Source organism: Lepisosteus platostomus, chromosome 1, assembly GCF_059453375.1.
Source record: "Lepisosteus platostomus isolate fLepPlt1 chromosome 1, fLepPlt1.hap1, whole genome shotgun sequence".
NCBI classification, from domain to species: domain Eukaryota; kingdom Metazoa; phylum Chordata; class Actinopteri; order Semionotiformes; family Lepisosteidae; genus Lepisosteus; species Lepisosteus platostomus.
Genome location: NC_142611.1, coordinates 69,824,677 through 69,844,762, shown reverse-complemented (window position 1 = coordinate 69,844,762; position 20,086 = coordinate 69,824,677). Strand labels below are relative to the sequence as shown.

General features: G+C 45.0%; 2 protein-coding genes across 7 annotated transcripts in view; one reads left to right on the top strand and one right to left on the bottom strand.

Moving 5' to 3' along the window:
• Positions 1–10,832, top strand: part of lima1a (LIM domain and actin binding 1a) — a 34,506-nt gene extending 23,674 nt beyond the window's left edge. For all 6 annotated transcript variants that reach the window (XM_088636126.1, XM_088636093.1, XM_088636102.1 and 3 more), the window contains 7 exons: positions 1,996–2,068; positions 3,017–3,150; positions 4,144–4,233; positions 4,733–4,790; positions 5,933–6,024; positions 6,998–7,131; positions 7,752–10,832. In XM_088636126.1, the coding sequence (XP_088492252.1) occupies positions 1,996–2,068; positions 3,017–3,150; positions 4,144–4,233; positions 4,733–4,790; positions 5,933–6,024; positions 6,998–7,131; positions 7,752–8,910 (1,740 nt within the window). In that variant the 3' untranslated portion in view covers positions 8,911–10,832. The remainder of the gene's footprint in view (positions 1–1,995; positions 2,069–3,016; positions 3,151–4,143; positions 4,234–4,732; positions 4,791–5,932; positions 6,025–6,997; positions 7,132–7,751) is intronic.
• Positions 9,560–18,708, bottom strand: LOC148678664 (ly6/PLAUR domain-containing protein 1-like). The gene is made up of 3 exons (XM_088636137.1): positions 18,270–18,708; positions 13,707–13,844; positions 9,560–12,729 (listed from the first exon to the last, which is right to left on the bottom strand). Exons 1-3 carry the CDS (start codon positions 18,382–18,384, stop codon positions 12,497–12,499), a joined length of 486 nt encoding a protein of 161 aa, XP_088492263.1. The 5' UTR covers positions 18,385–18,708; the 3' UTR covers positions 9,560–12,496.
• Positions 18,709–20,086: the final 1,378 nt, after the last annotated feature.

The window sequence follows — 20,086 nt, the reverse complement described above, 5'->3', positions numbered from 1 at the left end:
TCGGATCGGTGCATTTTTTGGTATTAATCAGACCTTTAATTCTGCCAGTTTTGTTTATAGCGCCCTTGGTCTCAGTTTGTCTCTGGATTGTGGCTGTCGTGTCAGACAGTGCTGTAGTAAAACGCTTCACTGTCTCCACACCCTGCTAATCCTCTCAGGTCTGTGTGGGTGGAGGGGAGGTATTTACAGCATTTAAAGGCTTATTCCTGCAATTGCCCCACAACAAGTCCCATCTTTACCGGCTGGCTCCAGCCTCCTCACCTCCTGGTCACATCGTCAGGCTGCCAGCAGTGCAGCCTGAATGGTCCTGACAATCAGATTTCCTGCTGGGCACCGGAGCTTAAATGGAAAACTTACTCAGACTCCTGTTGTGCAGTAGAAAGTCCCCTTCAGACATTTTCTCCTGCAAGCTCTTGTGCAAACTGTACTGATGTGGAGGAGATCCACACTGCATTTTAAAACCACACATTGGTCCAGGCAAAGTTACTCATATTAAATGGTTGGTTACTTGAGTAGGTCCTCTTTGAGTTGCTCGTTTCAAAATGGCAGGGGATCTTTATTCTGAATATTGGATAACAGAACCTGGTTTAACCCAACTGGATTCTTACTGGAAAGCAATGGCTTTTTTTATATGTTGCTCATCATTATTCCCAGTAACTTTGCTCTAAACCTCATCCTTTGTGTGTCGGAACACCAAACTTTGTTTCCAAAGAGCATGTGGTGGGATTAAAACTGTTTTAAAGTTTATTCTGACATCATGAGACGGAAGCAGTTTGTGACACTCCAGATATGAATATTGATGAAAAATAATTCTCGTCAGGCATTAAAAAACAGAAACATTTTCAAACAACATTTGCCTGCAGTGCCTGCAGTGCCCCCTGCAGTGTAACAGTGTCTGCCATCAAGGAAGACCGTAAAACCAGGCTTCTGGTCGCAGGCTGTGTCTGGCTGCTCCCTGATCTCATTACTGGATTAGGAGTCATGGTGGTTAGAGAGGTGGGGCTGTGGGCCAGCTGGCAGGCTGGCTGATATCCTGTACCTCGCTGTAAACCATGCCATTAAGTGCAGGTGAGTCTGGGGACTGTTGGAGTGATGTACACTGTCTGATCCACTCCCTCTCCTGGGCATTTAACCATATATAGAAGCGTTTCCTTGTACATCAAACTGCCTTTCTACTTTTCTCAGAATACATTTTAGGAGATGCATGACTGAGTATAATTTAAGGTTCTTGAATTCAAGAATAAGAGCTCAAATGTCATCATTTTTTTTATCCTAAATAACTGAAAATGTGGTCTCACAATTTCATTGTACACAGCACAGAGTAATCACATACTGTAAAACCAAATTATTCTAATTATTTCCATCAGTTCTTTTTCATGATCAGTGCATTTTATGGAATGGAACAGGTAAAGGTTCATTCCATCCTGAAATGTGAAGAAAAGTCTCTTTCTGTTCTGTTCCGACACATGCTGACTCAGCTGCCTACTCAAGCATTTCATGGAATGTTATTTTTTTTGTTTATATGGAAAATACCTCATCACCTGCCTACAGTACATTGTCAATCAGGAAACGATGCATGTTAGAAAATGGGTCATATAAAAGATCGACAGCAAAACAATATAAAAAATAATTAATAGTGACCATTGGACAGCAGACTAGGATGGGAAGATGATTGATTCAACCCCAATGCCCAGCTCACACCATCAGGGCCCTTGTCAAGTGTGAAATCCCCCTACAGGCAATGTACTGATAGCCCACTCCAGCAGCTAGGGGGAGGAACAAGGGGCTTTTTGGTTTTTATAAATGCTCCCCAGGATGTCAGTAGACCTACACAGATTGCCACAACCCTGTGTGTGAGAGAGAGAGAGAGTTGACTTGGTGAGTCTTGGCTGCTGAAGCCAATGGAATAATTATGGAATAATTAGGTGCTCAACAGCTGGGATTGCTGAAGAACTCCAGGCTTTTGATGAGCTTTATTTCTTTATTTCCACCCAGGAATCTCGAGAGCCTGGGAAGACTGGAGCAAACAGCAGCTCTGAGGACATGGATCTGCGCCTGAGAGACAGAGGTACAGTTCAGAGTAACACAGTACAGACTAAACCGAGCGGCACAACACAGTCCATATTGGTGCAGTGATTTTCAGGGCAGATTACAGCAGTAATATGCAGTCCAGAGGGTACAATATAAAGTTGAGGAATGCAGTAAAATACAGTACACTGCAGATTCATCCATAAAAAGGTAGTGTGTCTGTAGTAAAGACCTTTACAGTGCGACAGAGTGCAGTCGAAACCCATACTGTGCTTGCAGTGCAGTAAGAGCAGTGGTCATGGCCCTACAGTATGAGTGAGTGAGCTCGGGGAAGTCTCTCACCATCAGCTCCAGCACCGGGGGACTGTGGCTGTGTGCTGCCCCCATTGCTTTTCACACTGAACAATAATTCCTAATGCAAGAAATTAAGGGTTAATAAAGTGATGTTAATGATCGTGTAAGCCACTATGACAACTGTTTGATTAGCATGTTTGTGGATGATGATGTTTTTCTTTATTGGCCTTTTGAATGATGACAAAAACAATTACAGACAGGAGATACGTCGTCATTATTATTATAGTTTTCAGACTCTTAACAAGCTATTTGTCTGTTTTCTAATCATATGGTACTGGAAGAGTTCTGATTGAATGTTGTTTTGTATTATGGTATTGTATCGTTGTATTGTTTATGAATTCTTGATGCGCAAGAGGAATAACCTTAGGAGCAATAAAGGTTGATTAATTCCCTCAATTCATTCTGGAGCTTTGTGTGCATTGCCACTCAGCTCAATAGTAGCATTTGAATCCGAAGTAAAGTCAGTTAGAATGTAAAGGTGTCATGACTGGGGCTCCCCTGCACCATAGAAACAGACAGTAGCCCAGGGTTTTACCTTCGTCCGTGATGGTGTGTGTGTTTCTGACTGCGTTCATGAGGCTCTGTCATTGCCAGTGTGTGACTCCCGCTGCCCTTTCCATCTTCCCTGTCCCAGGTCACCTGGAGGGTCTCTCAGGATCGGGCGGATCCTCCCCAGACAAGCTGCTGGAGATGACTTCGCTGAAGGACAGAATGGCCAAGTACCAGGCTGCAGTCTCCAAGCAGGAGCCTCTCCCTGCGGGGCATGGGGTAGGAGCCACAGTTCTGCTTCCTCTGTTGCTCAGAGTGGGCTGTCTATCTCCAGCGTTGCTCTGTGTCTCCCGCACAGTTATAGCCCCTCTCTCTCGGGGTCTTCAGTGCAAGACACTACTCTCTCCGTTTTATAACAATAATAATAATTGCTTACACTTATATAGTATATACTTTTCTGGACACCCTACTCAAAGCGCTTTACAGGTAATGGGGACTCCTCTCCACCACCACCAATGTGCAGCATCCACATGTTTTTTTTTTTCCACTGAGAATTCACTTCCAGAGCACTGCCCTTCACCCCAGCCCTGAACTACAGCTTCACAAGAGCTACTGTAGCACATTTATTACAGCTGGCAACAAGTAAGCAAAGGAGATCCAAATATCTGACATGGATTTATGAAATACTGAAAGTTGTTTACCTCCCTCTACATAGCCTTTCAATCACTGATTAATTTAACTTAGTTCCCCCCACTCTGTGAACTGCTGAAAAGTGGTTTTGCAGAGCCATTAAGTGACGGCCATCAGTATTTCACCTTTATGCACATTATGCAAATGCTGCAGCCCTTCCGATGAATCAAAGTGAGATGTGATTTGTCTCCTAACAAAGGATCTCTCCCAGACACATTCCAGAGGAATCTGACTCTTGTTTTCAAATGAATGTCTATTCAGTCTGATGGCTCTTTTTCAGACTATGCAAAAGTCACTAAATGCTTCCTGATTATTTCAGGAGATACCTTGCTTACAACCTCTTGCTGTGCTGTATAGGGCAATGGTGATGACAATGGTCAGATCGTTTAGGAGATGGATGCAGATGTTCCAGTTAACCTTCGTCTCTGTATTCAGTATCTGTGTTTTCTGTCCCCCTCTGAGTAGTTCTCTGTTGTTTTCAATGTGTGTTCTTTTTTTCCCCAAAATCTTTTTCATTTGTATCAAACCTCGCTTACGGTGACATAGCCCCCTAACTCTTTATCCGTCTCTCGGCCTGTGAAGACGGAGCACGGTCTGAGCGAGGCAGAGCTACGCGGCCACAGCGTGGATCAGAAGGAGAATGTACCTCCCAGCCCCCTGGACAAGCAAAGAGTGAGTCGCGTGCTGAGGAATTATTTTCAACCACGAAATGCTTTAGTGTCACGTTATGTGTAAGGGAAATAAAACTCCTGAGCAGCACGATGTGAATTACTGCACCCATCACGGAGCTGTGTGCGCTTATGTACAGTCATGAAGCACAAGTGTGTTTGTGTTTTTGTGTGAAAGAGCTGCTGGGGTGGCAGTGTCTCTCAACATCAGTCCCCTGTGCTGCCAGACCCATCTCTCTTCCCTCCTGGAAACCTAAGAAAGATTTCGAAAGTGACCAACAAAGCTTAGATACTTCAGCCTGTCAGTATAGAACATGCCTTCAATATCCTTGTTAGTTCAGTGCCCAATTGAAACAAATATCCCTTCTTTATACCTATCCCCCATGCTGTCTAGAAGATCTATGCGGACACATTTATAACAATACCCTCTCTTGCTGTCCTGCTCTCTCTCTCTTTAACCCTCAACGTTTCACCTGCCCTCTCCCCCCCGTCTCCTTCCACAGAGTCCCTGCGCTGAGGTCAGTCAGAACAGCAGGAAGGGCTCCTCTGCAGACAGCACAGGTAAGCTGAAGTCTGTGCAGGACATTTTCAACTTGATCTGGTGTTTTACCAGTTCTGATCGGGTATTGAAGCCTATCTGCAGAAGCTGACTGAGCTGCAGTAGTTTTTTTCAGACATCGAGCCTCTAATTTTGTATCTAATGGATGAATTTTCAACAAGTTCCTTTCCACTTCATGCAATGTCTGTCTGCTAAAAATACAATGTAACATTACTGGAACATCTTCTAATTCCAATATGCAATATTCCCTCAGAAGTCACTTAATGTTTTTGTGTGTTTTGCATTAGTAAGCATGAAATGTCAGGAAAAGGAGACCCATAAAATCCAGGTCCAGCAGCGTGAGTTCCCACATCTCCTGAAATCCTGGAAAGTTCATTTTTCTAAGCCTGGAAAAGTCATGGAAAACATCAACAGGACTCTTACTAGACTGAAAGAGAGACTTAGCTCCGAAGTCTTGACATACTGAAACAGAAACAAATGTTAATAATTAAACCAAAAGGTTAAGTATATTCAAGCAAATGACTGTGTACCAGAAAGTGGGAGACAGTCGATTGCGACAAAAGCTCATGGAAAATTCAGAAGTATTTCCTGGAGCGATATGGGGGAAAATAACTTCATAAAAGGCCTTCCAGGAACCCTTTTTTCTACATTTATCTTCCACCGCTGTTACCCATTGACATCATGCTGCACTGCAGGCTATTTTCCTGAGTGCAGCCTTGCTGTGGCTTCTTTGGCACTATAAATAGGAGGGAGAGCTGTATGTGCCTTCTAGGCCTCTGGGCTACAGCAGCTCTTAAGTGTTGACCTGGGTAAAGGGGGAGGGGGAGTTTTAATTGAGGTATAAAGCAGCTGAACACTAATCAGCACAGCATTGTATTCTGCGCACAATGACCCTTTTTAAGAGGGAAAACTGGGATATTGTGTTGGTGTGAAGACACCACCTTGTGGCCAGATAGTGTTATTGCACAGTCCTCCAAAAGTGGCGGACTGGGTAGAGCTCTAAGTGTTCCTGTGTGAGTAGACTTTGTTGTCACAGAAATTCCTCACACTAATGAGGAAGTTGAACATTGCAATGAAATGTTTGATTATCTTCTGTCCCTTTCTTCTCTTCCTCCTGCCCTGTCTCTCTCTACCCGCTGTCTAGGTGAAGGGGAGAGCAGGAAGCTGTCCAGCTCCGTTCTCAATCAGCCTGTGTCTTCTGGACCCTCCGAGACTGCCCACCCCAAACCTGTCAGGGTGAGACTGGTTAATAAGTACATCAAAAATCAGCAGCGTGCAGGAAATCTGCTTGTTCAGAAGATAGTGCTTCTGTCCGATTTACACTGAACCTGTCCCAGGGCTATATGTGGTGCTTACCCTCCCTTTGTCCCATGTGCAACCTTAACCCTACCCCTGTCCCGGGGCTGTATGTGATGTTTACCCCTCCCTCTGTCACCTGTGTAACCCTAACCCTACCTCTGTCCCAGTACTGTATGTGATGATCCCTGTCCCAGGGCTGTATGTGATGTTTACCCCTCCCTCTGTCACCTGTGTAACCCTAATCCTACCTCTGTCCCAGTACTGTATGTGATGATCCACTTACCCTATCCCTGTCCCGGGACTGTATTTGACATTCCTCCCTTCCCTCTGTCCCTCTGTGTATTTTTCTATACAACCCTTCTTACAGTTAGTATCTCTTTGACTGTTTCTCCGTTTTACAGCTATCTCTCCATTTCTTCCTGTAATTCCCCTCTCTCTTTTCCTCTCTTTCCTCCCTCTGTCCCCATGATCCCGGATGGTCAGTGCTGACGTGTGAGTATGTCTCCTGCTCACTGGTTTGCATGAGACTCCCCTTTGCAGCCAGGGCTCATCAGAGTGAAAGTCTGGTGTAAATAGACACCGAATTACTCTTTGTTTGCCAGCTGCTGCATATTTTCTTAAGCCACAATTTAACCCAACCGTGGGTCGGTTTCAGGACCTCTTGGCTTAGTGAGACACAATAAACTTTTCTCAGAGATGGACATGTCCTTACAAACCAAAATGAAATTCACCGTGACCCAAACGGCTCCCACAGTTGGAAATGCATTCGCTTTTGCATAGTGAAGGTTATAAAAGTGGGTGGCATGGTGGTGCTGTGGTTAGTATTGCAGTCTCCCTAGGCAGTGTGTGGTGTGGCCTGCCCATCACTGTGTGGCTGACAGTACACGTGCCCTTTCGTGTCCGTCTGCAGAAGTTCCAGCTGCCAGCACGCGAGACGTGTGTGTCCTGCCAGAAAACCGTCTATCCACTGGAGCGCCTCATCGCCAACCAGCAGATCTACCACAACGCCTGCTTTCGCTGCAGCCACTGCAACTCCAAACTGAGGTAAGAACGCCAAGGGGTTGGCAGCCTGACTGCGCAGACGCAGGTGAACACTGGGCTGCGCAGACGCAGGTGAACACTGGGCTGCGCAGACGCAGGTGAACACTGGGCTGCGCAGACGCAGGTGAACACTGGGCTGCGCAGCTCGGCGGTTATCTGGAAAATGCAGCAGAATTTATCCTGACAACCAGAAACAGCTGATTCACGATCGATGAAGCCGTCAGATTTTACACTTATAGTGCTCAGAAGTTCTTTTATTTAATACTGTTGTGAAGTTTCTAAGCTTTTTTCCTAATCTGGCATCTTTGGAAGAAAATTCTACATATTGGAAAAGAAAGCTTGAATTAACACCAAACACGCCTTATTTTAAAGTATTAGATAAGTAGTCAAGTTTTTAACTACCTGCAAAAAAGTGTGGGTCGTCCTTGACATAAGCCTAGTTTTTAGCCGCTGATCGGACAGTTTTCAACTCGATTAAAGTTTTCCTTGTTAGGCTATCGTCCCAGAATTGGTGCCCGGATCTTTTTCAGATCGTTCTTAAAATTAACCCAGTTTATACTTTTCTGAAATGTTGTGGACTTCATGTAGACTATCCCTCTCTCTCGTCTCCCTCTGCTGGCCAGCCTCAGCACCTTCGCCTCCCTGCACGGGACGGTCTACTGCAAGCCGCACTTCAACCAGCTCTTCAAGGCCAAGGGGAACTACGACGAGGGCTTTGGGCACCGGCCACACAAGGAGCTGTGGGAGGCACGGGCCGACAGCGAGGAGCCAGAGGCGGCCAGCGAAGCCCTTAGGGAAGAGCGGGTACAGCCGCCCCAAGAAACGGCGCCGCCGGACAAGCGAGAGAGCCCCCTAGTGGAGGAGTCGCCCCTCGCCAAGGTCAATATCCTGGCGGCCAGCCTGGAAACCCGGGCCCAGGCCGTAGCAACGCCGGAGAGGCCTACCTCTGAGAAGCCGGCGGAGACCCGGCGACTCAAAATCGCCTGGCCGCCGCCTTCCGATGGGGAGAGGGGTAGCCCCGTGGGCGGGGTCGGGGAAGGAGGGCCGGTGAAGCCCTTCAGGGCCAAGTGGCCCCCAGAGACGGAGTCCGGGGCCCCTCCGGTGCCAAGTCTGGAGCGCAGCGAGATCAGCAGGCTGCGGCGCAGCTCGTCCCTGAAGGAAAGGAGCCGCCCCTTCACTCTGTCCCCCAGCCCCGCCCCCGCGGCGGCGCCTGCCGCCCGGGAACGGCTTCGCCAGCAGGGGGAGCTGGAGAGCCGGGGGACAGGGGAGAAGAAGGAAGAGGTGGGAGAGAGGGAGAGGACGGCGGAGCTGGAGAGCTGTCCCGCCCCAGTGCCGCGCGGCGCTGAACCGGACAGGAAGGGCACCAGGGAGGAGGAGAGGATGCAGGAGGAGAGGGTGGAGGTGACCGGCCCTGAGCAAGGTGTGGTGAATGGGGATTCTTCCCCAGAGGAAGAGGATGAGGAGGAAGACTCTGTCACAGAAGGAGAAGAGAAACCAGCCACACAGCTCCAAGGACAGAGCGAGGAGGAGGAGGAGGAGGAAGAGGAAGAGAGAAAAGAAGAGGAAAAGGAGGAGCTCCAGCATTTCTCTCCCCTGCCACCCAAGCGTGCCGCCTCTCCGGAGGTCCTGACCCCCGACGTCAAACACAACCGCTCTTCCCAGGACGTGGGCTTCTGGGAGGGAGAGGAGGATGGCGGGAGGGTGTCTGTGGAGGAGCTGATCAAGAAGAACCGCTACTATGACGATGACGATGAAGAGGAGGAAGAGGAGAGGGAGGACTGACCCACCTGTTTTCAGGAAGCTTAAAAAAATCTAGAAAAACAAACAGTATGAAACAGTGTCCTAATATCAGTCTTCAGAGTAAAGCCATTATTACTGGCTGCTTTTAATGTTTTAGTTTTCTTTATGCTGTCTCAGAGCCAGAGTGAAGAGGAGTGAACAAAGCTGTTTTTTTAGTCACACACACACAATGCTCAAGAGCCTTTTTAATTGTATTTTTTGGGCTTTTTTCGATGGAGTCAACTGAGTTCACGGCAAGCTTTCTGGTGCACAGTGAATGACTTCTAACTTTTGATCTTTTGTTTCCTCCTCCTGTGGTACAATCCTGATCACTATGCCTGGATGGGCTGCCTATGCCCATCATTCCTGACCCCCTTTCCTTATGAACAGAGCGTTGATTTGAGCAAAGAAACAGAGAAACCATTTGAAACTCATACTGCAGATTATCTGAAAAATCTATGATTGTTTTTCTGTACAGTTCTCTTTTGTATGTTGTACACTGTGATTTTTTTACAGAATCACTATGATTTATGAATGATGCGGTTCTAATACAGGGATAAAACTTGAGCTTCTGAGTGAGGGTGTGGCATGTCACCTTAATATAATGCCTGTGAACTGGAAAGCCTCGCATTAACAAAAATGTAGCTCTGAAAAGTTTTTATTACATTTTATTTTTGTTGAAAACTGCTATCCTAATATATGAGCCAAGAATTGGGATGATTTAACAGGTTAAAATACAATGATCCAAAACATACGATCTTTTAATTCTTTTTTAGATTGCAGTTTCTGATACAGAGAAAGCTTATGCAGTTAAAAAGTGGATTGCTTGTCTCATTTTGTTCCCAGACCAACCAGGTTTAAATAGGACAGCCTATGAAATTATAATGGACTCAGACACGAGCTCTCTGAGTTTCAGCTACAGGTGAGCTGCTCTAAACTAGGTACTTTCAGAGAAATGCTTTATTACCCCCTGTAGACACCCTGCTATTCCAGTAAAGTTTGCAATCTTGAAATATACTGCCCCATCAAAAAAGCATTAGCAGATACCCTTAATTGTGCGTGCCTCCATCTAGTGGTGATCACCTCTTCATTAAGTTGAGGTGTTGGTAACATTACATCTTTACAGATGTCTACAGATGTGTAGCACCACATAACCAACTGCGGAGATGGAAGATGATGGGATCAATCCATTTATTTAGCTTTTCGTATTCTCATTCTGTCTTTTTTGGTGTGTTTTTCTCTACCACCTTCAGCTTGTTAACCCCTGAGGCTGTCTGAATGAATGCATTAGCCAGGTCTGATGTTGCCTTCCGTCATGCTTCAGAGTCATATGCATGAATAGTTTTACCTCTTGCAAGGCCACTGAAATCCATCTTTTTTTCCTTTATAACAGTACACTAAGAAAAAGACCTGGCAACTTAATACTTTACAGCCTTTGGAAGTCGGGGATATACCACATGCTGGCCGATTCCCACTACTATGGAGGGGATAGGTCACTTCTATTGCACATGCATATTTGTAGGACAGTGCATAATCATGAACAGTTTTACATGTTAGTAATTTTTAAAGTGTAACTGTCACACCAGTTAACATTCATTTCTGAATCTGCTTTATAAATACAGTATGTGCTAGTGTTTTTGTGCACTGGACACTTCAGTTCCAGAGCACTCAAGATACTACACAAGGAAAAAGAAAAAGGAGTCATGGAGGTGGCTTGTGTGCGAATGAGGATGATGAAGGAGTTTGTTTGTAGGTTTTGTCGTGTTTGTTTTTTTTGTCTGGAGATGTTTTTTAAAAGTGGGCTCAAAGTTAACTGGAAACGAATCTCATGCACACCAACAAAATTTTCATTTTTATGTGCCGTCTCAAATATTGTAATCTTAAACATTCCAGTTTTCCTGTTATTAAAGTTGTAATTATTATTATTTTTGTCCTCTGTCTTTTTTCCTAATGTGTTTCATTTTCGGGCAAAGCTTACGAAATGTAAGACGTCTTTGAGCATGTCTGAACCTAGAGCAGACTCTGCAGGGCAGTGATGCTACTGTAGTGGTGACTTGAATATCCCTGGAAGCTGCTGGAAAGGGTGAAGAGTCTGGTTTTTATTGCACCTGGGGTCTAAACAATCACAGTGATCACTTGCTCATTTGGGCCGATTGCAATTAAAGATCTTGAAAAACCTGATGGTGGGCCCCAGAAGGACCAGGCATAAAATGCTTTTTTTTTTTTAATTTTGTTCTCACAGGTTTGTATTAGCTTGGCTGTGACAGGACCAAATCAGATAAGACCTCATTTCCTACAGTGTATCAGTTTGGCCAATCTGTCACAGAACAGGACACTCTGGAATGAGCTCACAGAAGAACAAGAAATCGTAATGTCTGGTTATCAACGGATGTCTTTTATGTACATAAAGAAGGACTGTATTTCTTCGCTCTGGAGAGGAGGGTACTGATAATGAGTATTTAAAATCCTGAAAGGTTATAGTCAATGCAGGGGGCCAGGGTTGGATGTTGGACACACTCCTGAAACCACAAATGGAAACTGAGAAAATGTGTATTTAGGTTTTAAGTTTGAGGGACTAATGTATCTAGCAAACAGCTTTGATCAGGAGACAAAGCTGGATTTTTTTTTTTAATAACAGGACAGTTGAGGGTTTTCTGCCTTTTTCTGCATTCTCTCTTAAAAGTGCAGTCGGTGATCTTCCCTTTTCCCTCCGGCACATATTCAAACAAGTCCAGGAAAGATTCAAGACTGGTTTTTGATTTTTGGGGGCAGAATAATTGTCCATGGTCTTGCGTTCAAGATCAGTTCCAGCACACAAGTGCTATTAAAGGAAAGGTATTGGCTCTGTGTACAAGGTGTATTATTCCAAGACATGAATAATCCAGTTCCCTTTCTTTAAGTTGCATCCACAGGTGTAGGCACAACACCTGTGTGCACAACAGTTACTGAGGCTCCACGAAGACTTCACAGCACAACATATTCTTTCTCCCGCAGAAATGTGAGATCCTGACGCTAAGAAACAGCTTCACGGGTGGTGCCGATTTCGAAATAAGGCACTGATACGCCGCTGCTTCAGGAACTTGCACATGACGACAAATCTGAATGGCTAAGCAGCTCGTTTGCTGTCCAGAGGCATTGCAGCTTCTCTACCTTTTTATAATGGCAAGTGCAAATGTAGCACCTTGTCACGAAGGCCCACGCCATCACAGAGAGTTACTTATGGAGGGAGCACTTGGACTGTGCTGCAGTCTGTCCAACATTCAGCGCTGCATAGCGCAACAGAGAGCAGGGCAGCAGGAGGAATGGGGAAGCTGCCAGTCCACACAAACACTCAAGGCAACAGTCAAACACAGGAGCTGTGCTGCCCCAGCAGCAGCTCTCGTCACTGAAAGGCCAAGTCTGCTTCCCATGTGGATCAGCCACACGCTAAGAAAAATTCCCTCTTACCGATTTTGCCAAGAGGAGGTCAAGTCCCGGTGCAAATGCGAAACAAGCAGACCCTCTGCAGTTCTTACAGGAGAAGCCCCAGGAGGGAACGCCTTCTTCCCCTGTTTCTACATCGGGGTGGTTGGTTTTAGTCGGGGGGGGTCTACAGTGGGGGTCCCAGCAGTCCAGGCAGCAGGGAGGCGAGCAGCGCCAGCGCGGAGGGGCAAGGGGCTGGCGCGGAGGAGATGCGAGGTGGGCGCGGGCCGTTGCACAGAGGGGTGTTGCAGCAGCTGATGCACACGGAGCCCACGCGGCCGGGCGAGCAGAAGGACTGGTACCCCGCCGACACGATCAGACAGGTGGAGAAGGAAGCGCAGGCTTTGCGGTAGGACACCCCTGCGGGGACAGTGACATCCAGACAAAAGTCAGACCCCTCCCCGGCTGGGGACGGAAGTAGATCCTTGTATGTCTTCATACAGTACGTGAGTTCAAGCAACGAAAACAATCATTTAGAACCACCAAAGCATTTTCATCACCTGCTGGTAGCCATTTGACAGAACAACAAGTCACATCAGGAGATGCCCCAAAGAGAAACAAACTTTTGGATGTAGAGCCTTCCTCAAGTGTGACACCTCAAGAGGCTCTACAGCCAAAACATTGTTTCTACTTCTTATTTCTCAGTGTAAACCTTTCCTTGTTCCTTTGCAGTGTTCTGATGCAGCCTCCCCACTTGATCATTTAAAATAGAAAGTGATTGCTTCTGTGCCAAGAGCAATAAAAGAAACGCAGAGCCCACAGATTACAGTGAGTGCGTTCCTGATCAGCTGTATTAATCTGATCAGGAGAGTACAGTAAGTGTAGAGCACAGTGCACAGTGATCAGTCAGACACAGCAATGCACAGAGGCAGGTAATCTGTGTTGAAAAGTTGAAAAGACATCTCAAGGATTTCGTCATAGGAGTGGGGGGGGAGATAGAATTTGTTCCAAATAGAAGTAAAATTGAAATCGCACTTCAGATGAGTGCAGTATTGATGACCTAAGAGTCATGGCTAACTCTTTCCCCATTACACAACCTTCTAGAAGTGTTCTGCACCCCTGACAGAAGAGCTGTCGGGTAACCACAGGGGCTATCTGCTACAGTTACAGTTGCCCTTCAGGTCCTCCAGATACTCAGGCCCGTCCTGTGGGCAGAGTAGAGGCTCTTGTTTGAGGAGCCCTGAGACGCATCTCCAACAGCGTCACTGCTTATCAAACTGGGATCCTAGGGCCCTCACATCCTGAAGCAGTGTGTGGACTCACCAGTTTAAGTGCCTTGACTAATGTCTTGAGAATAGCCTGCCTTCCAGTATAGCAAACCAGTGCCACCCACTTACCGTTAGTCCCAACCAGTATCTCCTTCTGGCAGGCGTTCTGGATGTTGGCCGTGCAGTTGACGATGAACTGGGGCGCCGAGCAGTCGTTCTCCAGCAGGTACTCCTCACAGTGGTAGCACTGCATCTGCAGGGCCCATCCTGAGGCCCCCAGCGCAGCAGGCCGGTCGGCCACCCAGGGGAAAAAACAAACGCGTTTCAGTCTCCGGTTACGTCAGCCAGTGCTTGCTCCTCCAGGGTGTTTACAGGCTCTTCGGCTTTTTGTGCCGAATCAAGATCTTTATTTTCATAGCTGGGTGTCCAGAAGCATTGATTTTTACTCATTTTTATTTTCTCTTTTTCTCTTTTTATGGCCTCTACAGTTTGTCGCTGTGTGTTTGCATGTGTCCTGCAAAGGACTCTCTTCCTGGGCTTTATAGATATGCCCAGGGTTGCTGTACCAAAAATAAGCGACTTTCTGTTTGTTGATGTTTTTTCCCTCTGTAATACGGGACACCATCACCTTCCTAAAGAGATGCAATTACACCTGGACGTCAGCAGATGGCGCACTCTCTCTATAATTGTTAAAAGTTAAAAGGTTTGTAAGAAAATACTTCTGTGAACGAATGGAGTAGATTTTGCCCCCCACCCCCCACCCCCCTTACGCAGGGAAATTGCAGCTTTGTTTGAAAACAATGAATACGCAGTTAGCATAAAAACCAGTGTGTTCTGAAGAACAGACTGTACTTTTAAACTTACTATTTAACATCTCAATAAACTTATACTTCACTGCTTTCCAGTATTAGCTGAGAAACCTTTTAGTTGGCTCTGTTTGAGAATAAGAAACTTTTATTCACAGTATTACAGGTCACACAGTCAGCCCTGTCTCCATGCTGAGAAAGATTTATGTCTGGGCTCTTTACATCCTCGTTCTTGCTAAAGTCTCATAAATGCTGGTCATGTCTGGTGCTCACTGTCTGCCAGGCAGCACTGCCAACCCTGCTGTTTCCACTAATGTTGACAGAACGACCCACGAGGGACAGGGGGCAGGGGGTTCACCAGAGGTCGTGGTACAGAGAGCAGAGTTGTAAACAGTTGCAGGGAGACCTCTTGTAATCAGTTCAGTGACTCAGAAGCCCTGGTATACATAGATATGGGGAATCAGTGTGGCAGTCCCAGGCTGTACGTGACTCTCCAGACAAGCGTCTGCTCTTTAATCCAGACAGAAGGATAAGACGTGTTGGGCACAAAAACTGTATCTGCCAGTGCCAGGACAGCGACAGAAGTTGTTGCTCAACAATCACCCTGTTGGAAGGCACATCATTTCAAAGGTTAAGCAATACTGACATTTATGTCAGTGAAAAAAAAAAAGAAATAAATATCATTATCCTGTCATAAATTATTTACATGTTCAGTAATTTCATAATTTTGTATTCAGTTCCTGTGCTACACTATTCTGTTTCTCCTGTTGTTTCCACAGACTGCACTAATTGATAGTTGAGGGACTGGATTCTGAATAACTTTCTGAAAGCCCATGGTATTCATCAATGATCTCAGATAACTGCAGTCACAGGTTATCTTCTAGATAACTGCAGTCAGTAACATAGCAGTCTTCCTACAGAAATGCACTTTATGAGAAGAGATATGGAGAGTTTTACCGATGACAGAATTCCCCATTTCAAGAGTTACTTCTTAAGCTGCAGCCACTGTTTATTTTGACATGGTAAACAAGAGGAGGCTGGAGGAACCTTTATCTAGGGAGCAAAAGCGCTGTCAGAGGGAGCAATCGCATCGTCAAGCCTGCACTTCTGCAGGTCTCCAGTGAGCCCCGAGGGCTGGCGTGACAGCTTGCAGTGTAACAGAATCCAAATGTCACACTTACAGTAGGAGGGCATGTGCTTGCTAAATCTAAGCCATGCTCTATCACATTGCTTTCACCAATGGGGATCCGCAACTAATTCAAACGACAGGTCAGCCAGTGCTTCTGACACCAATCACTTATGTTTGCGTGGGGTGACCTTTGAGAATGTGAACTGGCCAGGCTGAAGAGGCCATGGGGCATGTTAGCCTGGACCTCTGACCTATTGAACTGGGCAGAGCGGTGGCTCTGTGGCTAAGGATCTGTGCCTGTGGCTGGAAGGTTACTGGTTCAAATCCTGCAGCTGACAGAGGAATCCTACTCTGTTGGGCCCCTGAGCAAGCCTCTTAACCCCAACTGCTCCAGGGGTGCTGTATAATGGCTGACCCTGTGCTCTGACCCCAAGCTTCTCTCCCTGTCTGTGTGTGTCTCATGGAGAGCAAGCTGGGGTATGTGAAAAGATGAATTCTTAATGCAAGAAATTGTATAGGGGCTAATAAAGTGATGTTATGTTATTGCAAGCTTAAGTTTTTGCACAGGCATAATGATGTATTTCTCCATGCAGCCCCAACAAAAGGAGCAGTACGTTCTTTTGCAGGGTCATCCTTTTCCACTTAAACCTGCCCCCTACCTTATCTTCAAAAGAAAAAAAGGGTGGTTCTGTGGCTAAGGATCTGTGACTGTGGCTGGAAGTTTGCTGGCTCGTATCCCATGGCCGGCAGAGGAATCCTACTCTGTTGGGCCCCTGAGCAAGGCCCTTAACCCCAACTGCTCCAGGGGCGCCGTATAAATGGCTGACCCTGCGCTCTGACCCCAAGCTTTTCTCCCTGTCTGTGTGTCTCATGGAGAGCAAGCTGGGGTATGCGAAAAGACAAATTCCTAACGCAAGAAATTGTATATGGCTAATAAAGTGATCTTATCTTACCTTATGGATTAATTTATACAGTTTACACCCATCACTGTAATAAGATTAGATCACTTTATTAGCCATATAAGTGCTGTAAAATAAATGGCACTATTGTCAGAAATGTCAGAATGATTCTTATAGTTATTTTATTTGTACTCAAGTGCATCATGAGTGCCAGGAGTACAACATGTTAAAAACAACAGAAATTAACACATACGATACTTGAATTACCTCATTGTGTTGCATTACTGTTTTGGGGGTAACTATTTTAAGATACTGTGTAGAGTATATTTCTAGTTTATTAACATGACATTTTAAACCATGCACATCATCTATTAGAGGTCTGCAACAGTTTCTTTAGTAATAATTGTTATTGCAGTTTACTGCAATATCACCTAAATTACTGTAATAATGATTTACTAAGATCTTAAAATCAGTATCCAAATTATGCCACAGTTGAAGACCCGTCTGTTGTTACTCTGTGTTCTTCTGTGAACTATTATATATAAAATAATTTAAATTCTTCTTACTGTTTATTACAGATGTTCATTATGTGAAGCATATTTTGAAATAGTGAGTTTGCAATTAACAGTAACATATACTACAAAGGAACAAGTAATAGGTTTATTCCATGCTGAAAAAAAGAAGAAAGAGAACACAACGTTTCGGCCGTGGAGCCTTCTTCAGGTGTGAGAGAGACAGGGCAGTAGGCAAAGGTAAAGTAGCGGGAGAACAAAGGTTGAGAGGGAGGAGGAGTGAGAGGCGGGAGCAGGGGACTCCCCTGCTCCCGCCTCTCACTCCTCCTCCCTCTCAACCTTTGTTCTCCCGCTACTTTACCTTTGCCTACTGCCCTGTCTCTCTCACACCTGAAGAAGGCTCCACGGCCGAAACGTTGTGTTCTCTTTCTTCTTTTTTTCAGCATGGAATAAACCTATTACTTGTTCCTTTGCAGCCTACGCATGCTGACGCAGCTACCCACCTGTAACATATACTACACTGTTAGATTGTTTCCCTATACGTAAATGAAGTTGACTGACCACAGGATATTTTGCAACTCTGGGCTACAGCTCCTATCCTATGAAATTGTAACTACTGTTTTAAATTTTAGAAATAAAGCTGTTTATTTTTAATAAACAATTAGGAAATTGCTTTGTGCTTTGCAGTCAGAGAATTCAAAATTCAATTTCTTTTTGTCCGGAAACCTAGTTTAGTTTATAATTATGTTTTGCATCATTGTGGGGTGATCACACAATTACTAAAACACCGTGTCTGTGTTCGCCGTTACAAAGGGATCACAGAAGAGGAACGGTATCTGACCAGTGTAAGATGCCACAGCATTGTTCTAGGAGTGCTTCTGTTGTGAACTTGGTAATACAGTAACACATCTTGAAGGTTATAATACAGTATTTGTCCATCCTTCAACACTGATTAGGAGACTCCATCTCTCTGCTTCATATATTTCTAGTGTGTCTGTCCAAAAGAGAATCGCGGTATCCAGATTCGTTATGAGGATCACAGGGTCTCAACCTGTGCAATATCCTGCGCGTAATAAAATCCCACACAAGTAAAGATTATACAAATAAACACTGGCGTTAATTGCTTAATAACCACAAGCAATAAAAATACGACCCGATGGAATTTAAAATTGTGTAGATTCATATACATTATACAATAGATATTTAATAGATATACTTATATAATGGATATACTTAATATAATAGACTGATCGTCGATTAATGTAAAATGGAAAAAAAATGTTCATGCAGAAGGTTTACAGTTAAACAGTCAGGTTGCATGATACGGTCTGAACGGTCTAACTCACCTGAAGTGAAGACACATCCGCACAGAGTTGTACAAAACAGTAAAAAGCGCATTTTCTCAACAACTCCATTAGCAGGTACTGTCCTGTCCCCCGAAAGGCAATATTGAGCATTCATATCATAGTGATTATTATTATTATTATTATTATTATTATTATTATTATTATTATTATCTTTATGTTCGTCGCGGTTGATAGTGAGACAGGCGCGCTGTCTCGACTTGCTGCGGAGTTGGCCAGGAATTATCTGAAACACAGTCCCTTGGACCTCCTGCGCGTATTAAAGAGGCATGGACGTCATTACAGATTCCCACCTGGAAGCTGAGAATCAGTCGCAAGGTATTGTGCACCATACTTCTGAGCCACACGCCTCCCTGATCCTGACGTTTCGTTATTATTAAATCTTTTTGTGCAGATGAGCCACTAGCAAGCCCAGCCCCTAGGTTGCGTCTCTCACACTCGATAATTGTACTGTTTGGTGCGTATGCGACTAATTTAGTCTCATTGCTTATTAAAGCTACAAACAACTATAGACCGTTTTCTAAGACAAAATCATATTTTTGATAATTTCACATTCTTACCATACCTGACAGAAGAATTTATGTATTAAAATCACATTTTAATTCTTAAAACATAAAGGTGTCTTAAAAATATCCAATGATGAGAGTTTGGAAGAAAACCACTTTTCTGTTCATTTAAAAAAATACCCAGCGCAGGAGGAGACTGTCAACAGTTTAATCCCTCCTTTTCAGGGTTTAAAACATGTTGATAACAAGTGTCACGAGTACCAGGTTATGACCTAACGTATCTCCAGAGTAGCAAAATAAACCCGCAGGCTGGTGTTTTTGTAAGTGTTAGCCACTGTCAACCCATGAGAATGTCTACAGTGACACATTAGCCAGGTCTGCTGTTGCATGTCTGGTTGCCACTTAGTGAAAGCAGTGTAGCTATTTTAGCACGATACTGTTTTAGCTCGTTGAAGCTAAGATAAATAGACTATGAAGCCTGCGCGCAACTTTACAGGAAGATGATGCACCAATTAATAAGTTCCTTTGTGAAGGATCACTGTGGAGCCAATCCGGGGTTTTGTGCTTTTTTATGTGTGTTCACTCAGTTTTCTGAGGGTTGTAGTTCTTGAAGACGTGACAAGATCGTGAATGCTTAGCGGTACCTTTTCCTCGGGTACATTTGAGCCCGATGTGTCTTCTGTTCTCTATTTAAATACAGTACCTTATTTGTGCCGTCAGTGCCACTAGAATTGTAGGTGCGGTTCGGAGATGGAAAAATTCGGGTTGAATTCTTCCCTTCAATTACAGTTCGCACGTTCTGAATTTGTGTGTGCCGTCAGTGACTGTTAATTTCAGAAGATTCGCCGAAAAACTGTGTTTCAATGCACCGCACAGCACTTTTTCAGTCGGGATTTGTAAATATTGATTTTTTTTTTGACTGTGATTAATTCGGTTTGACTGCTTTCAACATCTTTAGCAGGACCACCATCTTTTTTTAATGACCACAGAGAGTCAGGAACTCGGTTTTTTGTTTCATCAGAAGGACGGCTACTTTTAACAGTATAGTGTCCCCGTCACTATACTGGGGCATCAGGACCCGCAGTGACCGCAGGGTGAGCGCCCCCTGCTGGCCCCACTAACACCTCTTCCAGCAGCAGCCTCAGCTTTCCCAGGAGGTCTCCCATCATGGCTCACACCTGCTGAGCTTCAGTGGGTTGCCAGTTGTGAGTTACAGGGTGATATGGCTGCTAGCTATATGTTTCAATTAATAATTATTTCCTCCCTTACATGTACAGTCAGTACATGGTTTTC